This window comes from Salarias fasciatus, chromosome 3 (genome assembly GCF_902148845.1).
Source record: "Salarias fasciatus chromosome 3, fSalaFa1.1, whole genome shotgun sequence".
NCBI classification, from domain to species: domain Eukaryota; kingdom Metazoa; phylum Chordata; class Actinopteri; order Blenniiformes; family Blenniidae; genus Salarias; species Salarias fasciatus.
This window is the reverse complement of record NC_043747.1, coordinates 17813657-17830538: the sequence shown is the minus strand read 5'-3', so window position 1 is coordinate 17830538 and position 16882 is coordinate 17813657. Positions and strand designations below refer to the sequence as shown.

The 16882-nt window shown below is 42.4% G+C and overlaps 2 protein-coding genes across 3 annotated transcripts in view; both read right to left on the bottom strand.

The window, feature by feature from the left end:
- tnfsf10l (TNF superfamily member 10, like) overlaps positions 1–5949 on the bottom strand; it is a 60018-nt gene extending 54069 nt beyond the window's left edge. Inside the window, exons 1-2 of one of the 2 annotated variants that reach the window (XM_030088322.1) lie at positions 5931–5949; positions 3422–3696 (exon numbers count right to left, since the gene is read on the bottom strand). In XM_030088322.1, coding sequence (XP_029944182.1) covers positions 3422–3655 — 234 coding nt within the window. In that variant the 5' untranslated portion in view covers positions 3656–3696; positions 5931–5949. Of the gene's footprint in view, positions 1–3421; positions 3810–5930 lie in introns of those variants that run through there. The other variant, XM_030088321.1, reaches the window with a different exon arrangement.
- Positions 5950–10058: 4109 nt separating this feature from the next.
- Positions 10059–14572, bottom strand: LOC115386106 (uncharacterized). The gene is made up of 2 exons (XM_030088323.1): positions 14527–14572; positions 10059–11998 (listed from the first exon to the last, which is right to left on the bottom strand). Exon 2 carries the CDS (start codon positions 11990–11992, stop codon positions 11153–11155), a length of 840 nt encoding a protein of 279 aa, XP_029944183.1. The 5' UTR covers positions 11993–11998; positions 14527–14572; the 3' UTR covers positions 10059–11152.
- Between the last annotated feature and the right edge of the window lie 2310 nt (positions 14573–16882).

Genomic DNA, 16882 nt, shown 5'->3' with positions numbered 1-16882 from the left:
CCCTCGCAGATACATACATAGCTCTGTGTTTTTCATTTAGTCTCTGTCCAGTATCCTCTCCAAACACTTCCCCGTGCAACATCCTGCAGGCTCAGACCGATCGATCGGCGTGTTCAGGGTGCTTCAGGTCAACGCACTCGAAGGTGCTTGATGGAAAGATGAGAAACATCAAACAAGTGTCATCTTGCGTTTTGTCTCCTCTTGAAGGATCACGAAATCCATGTGTATGACGACTCTATTTTTAAACCTCTTCTTTTTTCATTTGCAGCTTGAATTGGTTAGTGGAAGCTCTCTTCTGTGATTTAGACATCATGGCACACACACTTGTAAACGCTTCACACGAACGAAATTCAGACCAGTTTGGACTAAACTTCAAAAAGCTGAAACAACTGACCTGTCTGTTCCTTCTTAAAAGCAATGGACTGAACAATGAAGGAGGTTTCTTCAAGTCATGATTATAACAATCAATTTCTAAAGCTCCAGTTACACGACTTTTCAAGTAAAAGCTAATCCTTTAAGTGTTTTCCTTTCAGAAAAGTTTCTGGTTTACGTGACGTTTTGAAAACAATGTCCGTTTACATGGAAACGCCGAAAACGACGGAGTGAGCGTGCCGCTCTGGAGGCCGCCATTGCTGCTGTTGTCCATCTACTGGCACATGTGCAGAGAAAGTAGTGACACAGCATTTTCAAAAAGTTCCACCTTGGGAGCTGATTTCAGAAAGTTGTGTTTGCAGTGGCTCTGAGCGGCGTGGTCATGAAAACAGACGACCAAAACGCCTCCAGTGCTTTCTGTTTTCACTTGAAAATGTTTTCATGTAAACAGGACATCAGATTTCCTAAAAGTTTGTTTTTCAATTTATTCTTAATATAATGTAGAGTCTTCTCATCTCATTTTTTTAAAATATATTTTTAATATATTATCTGTCTTTTTTTTAATTTACATATTTTTTTTATTTTATTTTGCTCTCGAATTGGGAAGCATTTCGTGTCGGTTCTCTTGATCCTTCAAAATGGGGAAAAAATATATCAGTGATTGGTTTTGTGGGAATACTCTTTTTTTTTTAGATGAAGTAATTTCTATTTTTCATTTTGCCATAAACTCACTCTTTCATTTAAAATTTTATTTCAGAGTCCATATTGAGCAGAAGAAAGACGATGAACTCGTCCACCGCGGCGTTTTTTGGGTGCATCTAATTTTACCCGCTCCAGATAAGGAAGGGGAGTTCCGCTGCCTCGTGCAGGAGTAAAAGCCCCTCCGTGGCTGCTTGGACATATTTTAGGCTGCGGTGGGAAAATCTGAGACACCTCTGGGGAACATGAAGGATTAACAGGTCTGCCGTCGCTGTTGTGTCTTTCACATTTCACTGTGATTAGCAGCTTTAAAGCGTTTTGCACCGAAAGTCTCATTCATTCACCCCGCTGACGACGGCCGTCGCGCAAAGCATGTGTTTGGGGTAACTTGGGGTTCAGTTTTTGCCCCAAAGTCACTTTGACACGTGGACAAGTGAAGGGGAGTGGTGGACGACCCGCTGCACTGGCTCAACCCGCATTAAACTGAGTTGAATCAGGAGGGAAAACTAATACTATTTTTAAAAAATAGAAATACTGCACGCAGGTGCAGCAGCCTGCAGAGGATAGATTAAAGTAGTATATTATAGTTGGAGCGTTCCGTTCAAACACAGCGGGACTGTTGAGTCCTTTATGAGGCCTGATCAATTCCAGCTCCGAGCTACTCTCATCTTCTGATCCGTCCTCAAGAACTATGCAAAAACTGGAGAGTTCATGAAAGGCAGAGGATGTTTCGCAGTCATGTTTCCACTTTCTGCTCGTCTAATATCATCTCTGCCCTCGATCCAAAAGAGACAGGTCATTCAATTTATTAGATCATTTAAATCATCAAATATTTGCTCACGCTGAACTTTATACGGTTCGCTTCCTCTCTTTGAAACGTCAATAAACTGAAATACCCTGATGCACGTCGCACCTGCTTCCAATGAAATCTGGAAACAACAACAACAACAAAAAGGCATAAAATATAATTTCTTCCCTCTGCAATGTGTGGCTCGTCTGGCACGCCGCTTGAAGCCCCGTTTCCTCCCGCTGACCACAGAAGTGTTGCAGTTTGGACAGATTCATCCATCTCCTTCATCATACATCATCTCCCTGCAGGTCTCTACTGGTATATTGTGGAGTATCACATGCCACATGGTGTGAAAACTATTGAAATGAAATGAAAACAAGGCCTGGACGTCTTGGTGATCTATTACTGGACTTTCACAATGCTGCATACAGCTGATAAGCTCATATCAGGGATATTTCATTCAATAATGATTTATTAAATTTATATAAGGGTTATAAGTGGCTGGAGGTGATCCCAGGTCACCGATCCGAACACATTCTGACAATTCTCAGTCCCAGATTCACCTGTTTATGGACTGAAAGGAGAGAAACCATGCATGCTCAGGGAGAACATGCGGTTCTCCAAGCTGGGACTCAGTCAAAACTAGTAGTTTCCCCTGTTTTACATCCAGCAGTATCTGCCGGGCTGATAAGCTTATCTCTCACATAAACCTCCAATAAACAGTAACTTCACACTGGAGCTGGAAAAGTAGCGAGCGCACTTGTGAGCATGTTCTTTCTCCCCTGCTGGGACTCGTTGAACGCCATCCACGAACATGTTTATCCAAGATCTATCTTTCCAAAAGGACAAATAATCCCGAAAGGCTTTCCCTTGCAGGAACTCGAGCCAGTGCTGATGCCTGTAATCAAACCTCATCTGTGGAGGCGCAACATCCAAATCCCCCCCCGCTCTGCAGACCGCGGTGATAATATACTCTCACCTCCTCCCAGAGTGTGGCGTGGCCGCAGTATTTCAGCGACTGAGAACTTAAGACGCACAGCAAATCAATACAGGACTTATGGTTATTGCAGCAGATAAAAGTGATTTAGATCAACCCCCATGGGTGAGTCCACCTCCATCATCGCCTTGCATATTTCAGCCTCTGCACACATCTGTAACCTACTTACAAGCAGCGCTGCGCTGCAGCTCCGTGCAGCAAATGACTCCAATATGTTGCTTTTTTACGCATGCACTTTAACCCGCTTCTCTGTGCCGCTTGGACAGACATACAAACTCATTCTTTCTTTTTTGTTTTCCTCGCGTTGGCCGGCTTGTAAACTTCCCGGATCGCGTTGCTTAACAAGTCCATTCAGGCTTTGGGAAGAGCCTGGCGAGGCAAGCTGCGGGGGCGAACTTGGCCCATTCAACAAGTAGATCACAACCCAAGAACTGAATAACTTTAAAAAACAGTAATATATTCTGATAAAAGTGCGTGCAGAGGGGAGCCTTTCTGCACACGAACTGAAAGTTGCGCCAATTACGCACACGCGCTTTGAGGTGAGAGTGGAGTTGCGCGCTTACCTGTGATATGGAGATGTTCAGGTAAACAAAGAGTCCCGTGGTGGAGGCGATCTGCAGCACCACCACGACAATCACCACCATCGCTACCAACATCTTGGACGGCGCTTCCCTGCGCCCGGTCCCGGTCTCGGTCCCGCTCGGCCCGCCGGCAGGGACCATCATGTAGGTGGTGGACTCGCTGCTCACCGATCTGAAATAATCCTGGTGCTGCTGCTGTGCGCTCGGAGTGGCCATGGCATTCCCGACGCATGAGTGGACCGCAAAACCCAAGGAGCGAGAGTTTGGTGGGGAGAGAGAAAGAGAGAGAGAGAGGGGAGAGAGAGAGAGAGAGAGAGAACCGAGCCAGAGACAACAGGAGTCCCTCCGCAGACTGGAAGAAGAAACCCGAGTTAGAGTTCCATGAGAGCGCACAGGCTGCGGGTTCGTGCCGAGGAGTTTAAAGTCTGCATACGTCCATGTCTCCGGGTCGGCGCTCAGTTGGAGAATCTGAGAGGATCGGAGCTGCAGGAGGAGGCAGCTGGGCTGGTGGGCTGCAACCGAGAGAGCGCGCAGCGCAGAGGGGCTGGCCTAACCTCCTCATCACCCTGGAGCGGTGGAGGAATGCGCTCTCTCTCTCTCTCTCTCTCTCTCTCTCTCTCTCTCTCTCTCTCTCTCTCTCTCTCTCTCTCTCTCTGCGAGAGTGAAAGTATTCTCTCCAGATACTCTTTCATTCTCTTTTTTCTCTCAACCTAATAAAAAGTTTTCCATGCGTAAAAGTTGATTACACACCCCTTCTGCCTGATTATGCCTCGTTATCGAGATTGATAAATGTTCAGCAATGCTTTGGTTTGCAAAAACAAAAAAAACTCATAAAAAGTTGGCACCACATGAGTCACCATCAAAAGAAAGAAAGAATAATGGAAGTAAATAACAATGACCAACGTCCGGTGTGATGTTCACTTGGAAATCTGCACCCATTCAAGACATGTTCAGCTTATAACAGTGAGTATTACATAAAAAAAAGGAAATATTTGCATGTGATAGTTGATCAAGCATTTGCATGGCAAATAGAATGACCTAGAAATATTAAACTCTGCATTTATTTGTTTCTATTACTTGTTCTTCCCGCCCTTCTAGAGATTTCAGAGTTCACAGCTTCACTGGTTATTGCCACACTTGAAGGTGAAGCTCTGAGCTGACAGGGGGCGCTCTCCCTGCTGTCACTGCTCTAGAAAGGAAGTCATAAAACAGGAGGAGGAAAAAAACGCCACCCTAAGAACCATTCAATTTATATTTTGTTATGACAGAAGTCAGGACTAGATAAAAAAAAAAACATTTTATTGTTGTTTTTACGTGGCACAATGATAAGAATAATCAGTGTCTGTTCTGTCTTTTGGTCCTTTTCTTTTTTCTGCTTGACAAATAATCCCAAACATTTTTGAAAGAAATCTTCACTGTGATCAATAATCAAACAGCATAAAGTTTTTTTTTTTCCCATTATCAACGTGTTAAATGTATTGCTAACATAGTATTTTTTAAACAAATGTAATATTTCATTTAATTGTCTTGATTATACTTTTTCTTGTTTTTTTATGAAAATGTAAAGATATATTGAATAAGATCAAAAATAAGAACAGTTCACGAAACACTCCTTTTAGAACTAATCAGTTTCATTTCTTCTATCATGTGCGCTATCTCTCGTAAGTCTTTCTTCCTCTCCACCTTTTATGTCATACATCTATAGTGTTCCTAAAAACACAAACTAATCCATTTAAAGCAACATGAATGAGAAAGATTTTCAATTTTTTTTCTTATCCTTTTGAGTTTGTTGCACCAGTTTGATCTTTCAGGAGGATGAAACTGATCTTTAATTGTTTTCATAATTTAATTTCATTATTTCACTAATAAACAACCTTTGGCTTCTTTTTATTTCTGATTTTGAAATGACAAAAATGAAGAAGAAAAAAACCTAAACCTGAAATTTGATCATCAATGAAACATCGCTTGTCTAACTACAAGATGAGAACTTTTTTTGTTTGTTAAATCCCTGTGCCCTCTCAGCTGTTCTATCCGGTGTTTGCATGTCTTACTGTGGTCTGTTTTAGAGTTTTGTTCTGTTTGAGAGCAAATATTTCCCCAACACCCTTCAGTTTACCTCCACAGCCTCAGTCAAATATTTGAACTTCAGCTCCTAGAAACGGCGTGACGCCGCTCTGAGGACACGGAGGAGACAAGAGCTTGTTGAGTGATACCAGCAACCCCGAAATCTCATTTCTGTCCAGACAGAAGAAAGAAACACATCCTCACTGAAGCCCTGATCCCATCTTAAATCACCCTTTCGCCGTTTCTTTCCCCAAACTTTTATCTTCCTTATCTTGACTCGGATGGAGAATCATGATGCAGCTCATATCCTCCCATAAACACAGAGTATAAAGGAAGGAGACAGACGCAGACAGTGTTTACACTTAGGCTCTAAACAACCGCTTTTCCTTTGTTTCCCCTCCATCACCACAAACAGCTGGAAAGCTGTATGTGTGTGTGTGTGTGTGTGTGTGTGTGTGAGTGTGTGTGTGTGCAGCATCAGAGCTGCTTCTCGAGGATGGGAGACATCAGCTCTGCACCATCAGGAGATATTTTCCTTTTTGCAACCTTTGAGAAACTCAACACTATGTTTAGGACTCACTTTAAATGAAAGTGAGTGGTGCAGACAGCAGAAGAGCAGGATTTGGACCCAGAAAGATAGTTTCAGTTTAGTAAAAACACTCATGGGTGAAGCTGTCTTTAACTATTGTGAAGAAAGTGAAAGGAGGTTGAAACAGCTATCTGACAGATGTGGTGATGTGTTGCATTGTGAAACACAATCATTTAGGACAGATTCTGAGCTTTGGAGGAGATTTCAGCTCCTGAAGGTGACGGGTTTGACTCCTAAAACAGTGGAAGTACGAGAAAACATCACCGGAGAGCGATAAATAGGGAATACACTGGAAAACCTCGCAATTCTTCCATGAGTCTCAGTGAAATATTGCTAATAAAATAACGAGTTGAGGCAATTCAGGTTGACATTTAATTAAATCTGATAATTTATTTGGTCAAACTGGTTTTTTTAAATCCCCAAGAGCCTAAAGATATGAAGGGATCCTGTGAAGGAATTGTAATGCTTAACTTGGTCCTTGTAAATGACTGAATTAACGAATGAATGTCTATGTATATAACACTTCTTTCAGATCACAATTGTACAGAAGAAAGAACAACTTCACAAGATAACCTGTAACACACAATAAGAGCGAGAAGTACAGGATGTATGTGAAGACACAGACTGTTCAAAGTAAATCCTCCTACCAGCTCATCTCGTTGGATGTTCACTGATTTGCGCCTTTCAGTTTCTTAGTCTGCATTAACAAGTTGCTGCTGTTCTTCCTGCTGATGAACCATGTGAGGATTGCTGATTGGCTGCCTTCTTGGCAGTGTGTGGTGTATAGGTATCGCGTCCGAGTCATTGTTTCTTCCCTTGCTTTGCATGAAGTTCACTGCTTGCTGGTCAAGTGTCGGCAGTTCATTCTGGTTCATGACAAATGCCAGGTCAGCATATCCACCTCTGGGTCGTTATGTGTGGAGTTTACATGATCTCCCTGGGTGTGTGTATTCCCAGTCTAATCTCCTTGGGAATTTTCGTGCTCCAAGAAATCAACTTCTGCTCCACTGGATTGGACTGGATTGGGTTGGATTGCACAGCAGTTGTCGTTCTCTCACCTCCGTCTAGAATCAGATGTGATCTTCTGGAACCAGTCGTTATCTTTAAATCCCAGAGTCGTCTCTTTGTGTTGGTTTCTCTTCACCGTCAGGCCGGTTTGCTGAAATAAGTAATTCCTTTGATTTCTTAAAGAGTTGCCACTGTGAGAGGTGTTTCAACAAAGCACCAACATTATAACTGCAATCTGAGTCACGAGAGGTAAAACTAGCTGTGTAAACCCAGCATGGCGTCTTTGTTGGAGGTCAGTCATGAAGCAGTTTTATTTCCTTTCTAAAAGTTACTTGGTTTGCCTGAATTTCCAAAGTAGAACATTCCTGGGAAGCAAAACACCGTTCAATCATTGTTAGTATCAGTAAAAAAAAACAAAAAAAAAAAAAACAGTGAGCACCTCTTGTGGCTCGTAGATTAAACAGTTGCTACATGTGTTTCGGTGTGGATTCTCCTCGCTGCGGTGAGCTGATCCTCCGAGCCAGGAGCCAACTGTGCCCTCATAAAACACACCGGCCAGAGCACCAGACAGACACACACAGGCTGACTGAATCCATCTCTCCAGGTCTATGTCTTCACACTCCTGTTGTTGATTTTTCTTCCTTCACAAGTAAAATAAACAGAGCTTTACTAACGCTATAATAAACTTTCGGGGTTTCTGCCGTTGTCGTGCACACGCAAAACGGTTCTGAAATGAAAACACATTTTCACTTGAAACACTGAAGCAGGATCTGAATCAGATTTATTCCGTCTGAATGTAATTTACAAAGATAATATTTTGCATATTGATCAAAGTCATAAAACACCAGACTGTAGCTCCTTCCTGATGAGAGTTTGCATGTTCTCCCCAGCTTCCTCTCACTGTTCAGCATTGTCTATCAGATTAGCACAATGAAAAACCTTCTCTTCTTCTCCATGCTTTCATTTTTTTCTGATATACTTGTGTGAGGCATGTCTGGCATCTGGATAAAAAAAAAACAGATAAACTCTTTTAAAATCAGGAGCTTTGAACAATCAGAACTTTCCCCGTCTCTGTGAGCCACTCTGACAGAAAAGCTTCTGGCACAGGGACGCAAACTACATGTCTGCAAAACAGGTTTATTAAATTTTAACTGGATCGAACGTGCCAGTTTCCTCTGGGCGCTGTATTTTCTTGGAGAGTGAACTCACAGTGATGCACTTTCACTCTGAATCAACTGGGATCATCTCCATTGACTCACAGCACTAAATCCAATAAAGCGGCATTACAATGGATGGGAATGAGGATTTGTGTATCTGGCTTTTCTTGTAATAATGACTAATAACGTAATCATTAATCGGCACAGTCCTCGCTCTGAAATCACCAGCTCTGTTTCACAACCCAAAGACACACATGTGAGGTTGTTTATTGACTTTAAACTGACTGCAGGTGGGATTATGTGACTTTGCATGTCAGCCGGTGGAGTAAAAGTTTCACATCGTGTTAGCTGAGCTGACAGACTCCACGTCCAGTTGACATGAGCTGGTTGAAGACGTGTAGAATCTGGATGCATGGATATTGCGCAAAGACAGAAAAATCGCCTCCCCGGCTTGATGGAAACCACCTCTCAGGATGATATACGCTGCTGTTGGAGGTTTCCATCTTCCTGTAAGACAGCCTGAGCGTCTCTGCCGTTTCCCATTATAGGATGGAGTCACCGTCCTGCTGTACATCCTCCGTGTGTCATCACACATCTTCCTTTTTTTCCAACTCCTCCCTGAACCCCCTCCCCACCCTTCTCTTTCTGGCAGCCGTCGGCCCAAAAAGCACATTTTTCCAGATGTGCAAGATGTGCGTGCTCCTCCGACGCCACAGCTGTCCACCCAGCCCAGTCCGCTCTGTGCTTCAGTGTGTATTTCTGAGTGTGACTGTCAGCACAAACTGTCAACAAAGCACGGGCGATCGGCGGCGGGAGTGAAAAGTTCAGCCTGAGCGCTCCTCGGCATATTGTGTATCGGAGCTGAGGGACGATCACGCAGTGCAGCCAAGACAATGCGAGTGCGCCGACCCCGTGCTTGTAAAGCATCTGAAAGTCAGATTAAGTCAGCTGGATGTTTCCACACTTTACTCCAAAACTCTAACAGTTTGAGGGACCCTGGCCAGGTCAGAGTTCAAGGAGTGCAAAAAAAAAAAAAAAAACCAACAACATACATTTTGCATATGTATTGAGTTAGCCTCAAGTCAGCTACATATGAATATTTTGAACTGCTGGGGGTTTGTACAAAAAGAAAAAAAAAGCCAAATGGTGTTTACAATGTTATTTTAAAAGTAAAAATAGTCAGTTTTCTTGGCATTCAGGTTTGTCTCGCTCATTAAAAAGGAGCAGCGATCGCATGTGTGAAATTCTGCCAACAGATTTTGTTAATGGCGTCCATTTTTAACTCTGCCTGTCGTAACGCCGCATTTTGAGAGGAGTGAGTGGAGCCAGTCGGGCCTGCAGAGATCTCCCTGGGAGCGAAAGCAGAGCCCTGCTGATGTGCCGCTCACACAGAAGAAACACAAACCGTGTGCCGACTGCACATTTTTTTTCCGACAAATGTTCAGGATGTTACGAAATATTCCTGTTTGTATACAAATAAAAGACCGGCATATTTTGTGTTTCTGCGTTTTTTCCATCTTAGTCATCGATGCCCGGACATCTGTGTCCTCTGCACCTTTACCGCCTTGTCCTGTTCATTCATACGACGAGGGCAACATCGTCTGCAAAATACTGAACTGTAAATGGAAAGACTTGGGCTGTCAGTAGTAACACACACTCCAGTCGGAGAACACACTCTTGTCCGTTGTCCCGCTCCCTCCTCCAGCTGTGCGGTAGAGTCAGAGCAAAAGTGCTTTTGGATTAGTTTCATGTGTTTTTTTTTTCAGAGCGTTGCTAACATTCAAGAGCAAACAAAAGTCTCATCATTACCGCAGTGATCTGAAGACTGAAGACGTGTGAGGGGCCGAGCAGATGACCCATAAAACAGCCCCGAATAAGCAGAACAATAAAACTCTGTAATGGAAACTCTTGTTTGAAAGCTCAACCAAACTTCTGCTGCTCGGGGTTTGGCAGCCTGTTGAGGACAGGAGAAAATAAAGAGTCGAAGTCACATCAGCGTTTGTTTGAGGACTGCGGCTCACTCTCGTTTCAGATCTGATCTCAGTCGGTACAGAAATGAGTGTTCAATAAGCCAGAACATCAAGTTATCCTGACGGATTTAATCACTCTCAATGTATAAACACTGAAGCTGATTCAGAGAGAATTGACCCAAATAAGTCAGATCATAGAAACAGGATTAGTCAATGCAGGGAGAAATAACATTCCTAGGGGGATTAATAAAATATAGTTTGTTCAGCTTAAAAATACAAGCTGATGACAAAATATCAACTAAAAACTGATGGGAAGGAAACATCCATTTAAACCTGGATTAACACAAAGCTTTCTCCTGTGCTGCCATCTAAAGGATAAATGTGGTTACTGCTGTTAGATACAGAGAAAAAACAAAGTATTCATCCACTTTGAGGTGAAACCATCTGTTAAAGATGCTCTTATGATCATATTAGGAAACATCACACTGTTTTTATGAATTAGTAATGTCCCCAAAACAATGCAAAAATACATTTATGTACATTCTCCACTTCTATTTATCTTCACAGAAATGGGAATTTGTAGAGTGAGTGAGAGCAATGATCAGCATAAACTTCAGATTTCACACATCAGAGCGTCTTCACGTGACTTTTGGTACATTTATATAAAATCTGCAACTATGATTAAAAAAACTTTAAACTTTATTAAGGCAACATCACAACAAAACTTCAATAATATAGTTATATGCTTATTATTCAGTCTCGGAGTACAAATTAAATAACTTTTAATTTCATAAATATTTGTACTATTGAAGGGACAGTGATCCAGGGGTGTCAGACATTTTTAAATATATTGATTTGTAATAATCTTTGCTAACTTTCACAGCACTGACTGTATGTGCCCTTCACAACACACACTCTCAGGATCCTACACACACATGCTGGCAGCGTCGAGCGATGAAGCGATGATGCTTTCAGCCATGCGCTGCGCAAGAAGATGAAGGTCGACCTCCTCCGCTATCTGCTCGCCGTCCCTCAACCCTAAAACACACTCCATGATTTCAAAGGAGAGGGCTTCGGCAAAGTCTTCCACTCTGGTCCCGAGCTGTGAGCGTTCTTCAAAATCGTCTGTGGACAGAGAGTCCATGAGGCGCTCCAGCTCTGCCTGATGGTCGTCCATGGCGTCGTGCGAGCCGCCCTCGCTGTCCTTGGGCGTCGGCGGAGGAGGCGAGGGCTGGAAAACCTTCGCCAGGCCTCCCTTCAGCTTCTGCGAGAAGCTCTTCCTGCTCTTCTGGAGCTCGGGGAGGAGCGGCGTGGTCGGCGGGGCGTCGGGGTAGTCCAGGGAGCCCACGGCGGGGAGGCCCGCCTGGGATAGCGGCGGACAGCCGAGTGCGGAGGTCTGGAGCTCCGACACGGGATCGACCCGTCCGTCTGGCTCCCACAGACCGTCCTCACTTCCAGCTTCGTCTGCGAAGGCCGGATCCGGCTCGGGCCTCGCTGTGCGGTCCGTCACACGTCCGCCTCTGCTCGCTTCCATCATGGCACATTCGATCACCACGGATGCTAGTTTTTCTCCCAATATCTCGCAGTTTTGGTTAAAATCAGCCCTGTTTTGGCTCATAAATGACTCTATTATACTCTCTGACATGTTTTGGGCAAACTCCTCGACAGCCGTATTGTTTTGCGAGCCTCTCCTGGGGCCTCCTGCGTTGCCAAGGCTTCCTGGAGCGGGCTCTGGCACCCTCGAATCCGCACACGCTGTCTGCATTGGATCCTGCACGGATGAAAACAATATTCTTGGTAAAAGCGAAGGAAATAATATTTTTTTCCGCAGCCATTTTCACAGTCGAAATGTGGCAACAAGACCGAATAGAAAAGAAACCACATGGTGTTGAAGTGCCAACATGCATTTCAAAGCCAAGCAAGGCATAAATATTCAAATGACGGAGCCTTTAGCCTTTCAGATTCTGTTCTACGACTGTTTCGCATGAGCTGACAGAAACATCAGTTTCAACTCTGAAGATGTGTAACAAAAAAAAAAGAAGCCCTGATTCATAGTGTCTTCAGGACTCACGTACAGAGAAACGGAGAAAACAGGAAGTCATCTGAGATGGAAAGTAGGATTGAAGCTTCAACCGCGGCTTGTCACCATATGAGCTGTCAGGCAGGATGTGACAACAGGAAGTGGATGAACGCCATTAAATCTGATGCAACCTGCTGCTTTTCTGAACCGGGACGGAAAGAGACGGCGTTGCATAAGAAGTTTACCAAAAGGACATCAGAGTCTTGTACCAAGAAACAGAAGTATACCCTGTGGGGGGTTATAATATGTATTTTTACATTTTAGCTCTGTGGCCACATACAGCCGAATTTCATCTAGAGTAAGTCTGACCAGTAAAATAGTAAAATAATAACCTTTAAATTCAAACTTTACAGTTTTGCTGTGTCATGTTGCACAGTATATACATGACGAAAATGTCGACATTTCCACAAAACTAAACAACAACGACTGAAAAAGACGTATTAATGAGTGAAAAATCCAATGAAATATCCCCCAAAAAACGTCTATATATTTTTACAAACCCACCCTGACAGCATGACTTTGAGGCTAATGCTAGTTTGTCATCTTTCATGGCAGCATCACTGACATCCCAGCTCGGGTCTCAGTGTTGTGTTGATATTGTATGAGCCCTGTCCTTTTCTAAATCCTTTCAAACATAAACCCAACAAAACCAAGAGTGTTTCTTCTCGACAATCTTTGGTCTGTCGAATTTGGGCCTCTGATCCTTAGAGTATAAACCTTGTGTGGCTGAGGTGTGTCAGTACGACCAAATAAGCAACCACCTTCATCAGCAGCCCTGTTTGTTTGGACAGGGCGGTGCAGCACAGGATCGCCCAGGATTACAGTCCTGAAATGTCCGTCCGCTCATCGGGATGTCCAAGATCCAACTCCGAAAGAAAGCATTCTTTGTTTTAACAGTAATCTGTTACCCATCTGCGCTTCATTCCTGCATCCTCCTCACTGAGCTCTCTCTTTTCTAAAAGCCAGGAAGTGGTCTGCTGAGAAACGTTTGTCAGAAAAGTGACTCTCAATGTCATGTAATCCAAGAGACGAGGGAGAAAACTGGTTTGATTTCAGTATTATTTTAAATACATTCGCATCACATAATTATAACTCTCAAGCTACAAATAAAAATATCTAATCAAATGCTGATTGCGAAATCAACTGTGAAGCTGAGAAACTCGTGAAGAAGAGGAGGAAGCTGTAAACAGTGCTGCCTTCGGTTTCACATCAGTCTCTGTGGTCTCTAAATAGACATTCAACGCAACAAACTAGGACGGTTAAACTACAGATTCTACAGACCAAGGAATGTCTGGAAGCAGTTTCGTCGGGTTTGTATGTCAAAATACACTGTTCGATTTAGAAAAGATCTACATTCATACAATTTCAACAACTTCAGTCACAGAAGTTTTGTTCGAAAAACACTTATCTAAGGTAGAAATGATAAAAACTATGCCTGACCTCAGGGAATGTCAAATATAAGGCCCGTGGGCCAAAATCAGCCCACAAGAAACTTCAATTAAGATCAACAAACTACCAAGTTAATGGCAAAACTATCAAAAAAGACAATGATTATTTTAGTACAAAATTCTTAAGCGTAGCAGAAAAACCAAAGCTGAGACCCGAGCTGGGGTGTCGGTGATGCTGCCATGATGAAAGATCACGGACTAGCATCAGCCTCAAAGCCGCGCTGTCAGGGTGAGTCTGTAAAAACATCCGCAATGCAACAAGCTATAGTTTTAAGTTCTATTACATTTTTGGGACATTTCACTGTATTTTTGCACCAAAAGGTTTCAATAAAATTGGCTTTATCTTGTGACTGTTGTCAGTTTGGGTTGTAATTGTTTGATTTCAAATATGTGAACAGTTTTCATCCACTTTGTTTCTTTCAGTCTCATGTCTAGTATCTTGAGCAAATGTAAATGGTCATATAAGGAGTGAAATAACTAGATTTCCTAAAAATAAATCCATTCCATCGTCTTTTACCTTCTTGGCCGTTTGACAAAAACAGGCCAAAAAAAGATAGCTAGAGGGTAAAAACGGACTGTATGTTATTTATGGAGTATAAGGCCCGAAAAGGCCAGTTTTTTATTGAAGAAAACACCTGTTTGGAACGAGAAGACCCTCTGAAATCCAGTCGGATCAGATTATAAGACTAAAGTTGGCGGAATGTACAAGAAAATATGCAGATCAGATACAGGAAACATCATCTCCAGCTGCCTGCGTGGAGACAAACTCACCGGTTCAGGCTGCTGCTGCTGCCGCTTCAGCGTCTCTGTGACTGTAAATGAGTTGACGTGGAAGTGGTTAGACAAGTTTTACTCTCACTACTTCCTGAGAGAGCGAGAGCGAGAGAGAGAGAGAGAGAGAGAGAGAGAGAGAGAGAGAGAGAGAGAGAGAGAGAGAGAGGTGACAGTCACAATGATTTGAATCATTGTGCACACTGTGTGTCAGAGTTGAGCGGTTGTATTGGGAACTACTAAAAAAAAAGTTTGTGTTGAAGTCCATTTCAGCTCATGAACTTATTTATGTGACATGATAATCAAACGAGCTTCAAACAGCGCTGAAATTCAAAGTAACTGACCTCAGAAGAGTGAAAACATCAGGTAGAGATCAACAAGCCCCCTGTAATCTATGATAATTCCACTGAGCCCCATGCTGATCTCCTTAAGCTATTGTTCCTTTGAAAGTAAAAAGAGTCATGCAACAGGAGCATTTGAATTGAAATGGCTGAAATATTTACGGATTGCTTTTCTTGCCTTTATGTTCGTATCTGTTATTTTTCCAGTTGCGTGTATTGTCCTTTCAAATTAATTTTGTCTTCAGACTCTTTCCATCTGTGGTGAGCCACATTTAAGACCCCAGATTTTCAAAGATTCAAGCCAAAGTCTTTTTCAATGAAAACGCATTTTTTTGTAATGTTATAATGCATTCCTCCACAAACCAGAGCATTATCTCATAGTCAGTGTGTATCAGGGGAATTTTACACCCCACTTAAGTGTTTTTAAAACTTTCCCCTCATAGCACACAGTTGCGAGAAAAACATGAAAAGGATTATTGTTCATATGGAGACAATGCAGGACATTGTTTGAGGGAGCGTCAGCCTCCTCTAGGACCGTGTGCATCCTGGTGATTTTTGTTTTCATTTTTCTTCTAAAGCCTATAGCGTGTGAGTGTGTGAGCGTCGGCCAAGTTCATCCTGGGTCAGTTTGAGCCAAGGCTATATGAAGCAATATACGCATGTTTTCCAGACATGCAGTGCTTCACACGGGATGTGTTACTTATCCTCAATCACGGCACAATGTTATTTTCAATTACGAAATATTATGATTGGAAAGCATGTGGATTCTGATACTGGACAAAGCTCATCATCCTCTACACATCATATAATGACATAAACATCAATGTGTTTTGACTCTTTACCTTCAAAGGCCTTCTCTCTTACTCCCTGTTTCTTACTGGCTGAAGTTTTTCTGTGGGAAAATTGGGGAGAAAAAAAAATTGTGACGCAACACTAATAAAACAAGTGACACTGGCATTAGCCATGACACAAAGGCTCAACAGTTTCTTCATGTTCGCACAGAAACATGGTGATAATAGTTTCCATTCAGACACATTTTGAGGCAATAAACCATGAAAAATGTGTAAAATGTCATCGATTTTATGCTTTCCCACAAATTGAAACACACACACACAAACACACAAACACACACACACACACACACACACACACACACACACACACACACACACACACACACATACTAGGTTGACAGTTTTAGGGAAGTAATGGGATAAGGGTTAGCAATTACCTCAAAGAAAAGAAATACGCAAAACTTAGGACTCAGTGGTGTTTTTTATTGCACCTTTGTCACTTTAAAGCTAATGATGCTATTTAGTAAATGTTATTATTTTTGGCCAGAATAGACAAATACACTGGCTTTCCCTTGAGTATCTCAACCTTTAAATGTTGGATGGATCAAATCCCACGTTTGTATTTTTCAACGTGAAACTGTTTAGAGTTAAAATACAAGCTCCACTTGAGTTGGAAGATTCAAAATAAATCATTTTGCACTTTAAATGAGTGATTTTGTGTGTCTATTACAAGTTTATAAATTTTGTGATTTATTACTGTCAGACTTGCATTGATTAGATAAATATTTTTAAATAGATTTACACCACATAGATTCTTTACTTTGTTCTTCTATGTCATCAGACAGTATAATAATTGGTAATATAATATGTGACACTTAAATACAGACACTTTATTATTTGCATTATTGATACAAAATCAATATTTTAGCACTTATTTTTTTCTTTTTGGGGCGACCAGTGAGGTCAATAAATCGGTTTGTTTTCGTGATCACGTGTTGTCTCCTCAAACCTCGCTCGTGCTCCAGCCACAAATACTCAACGTCAATTATTCCAGTTCTGTATTTAAACTTCCGTTGATTTCCAAGCGGTTTGAAATTCACAAACGCTCCGCCTCCGGCGTTCCCGTCAGGCCATGAGACGGGCGGCTATTACGTTTAAAATGATTTTCAAGCTAGAGTTATAATTCAGTTTAGCACAGTGTTACATAAAATCGGCCAGTAT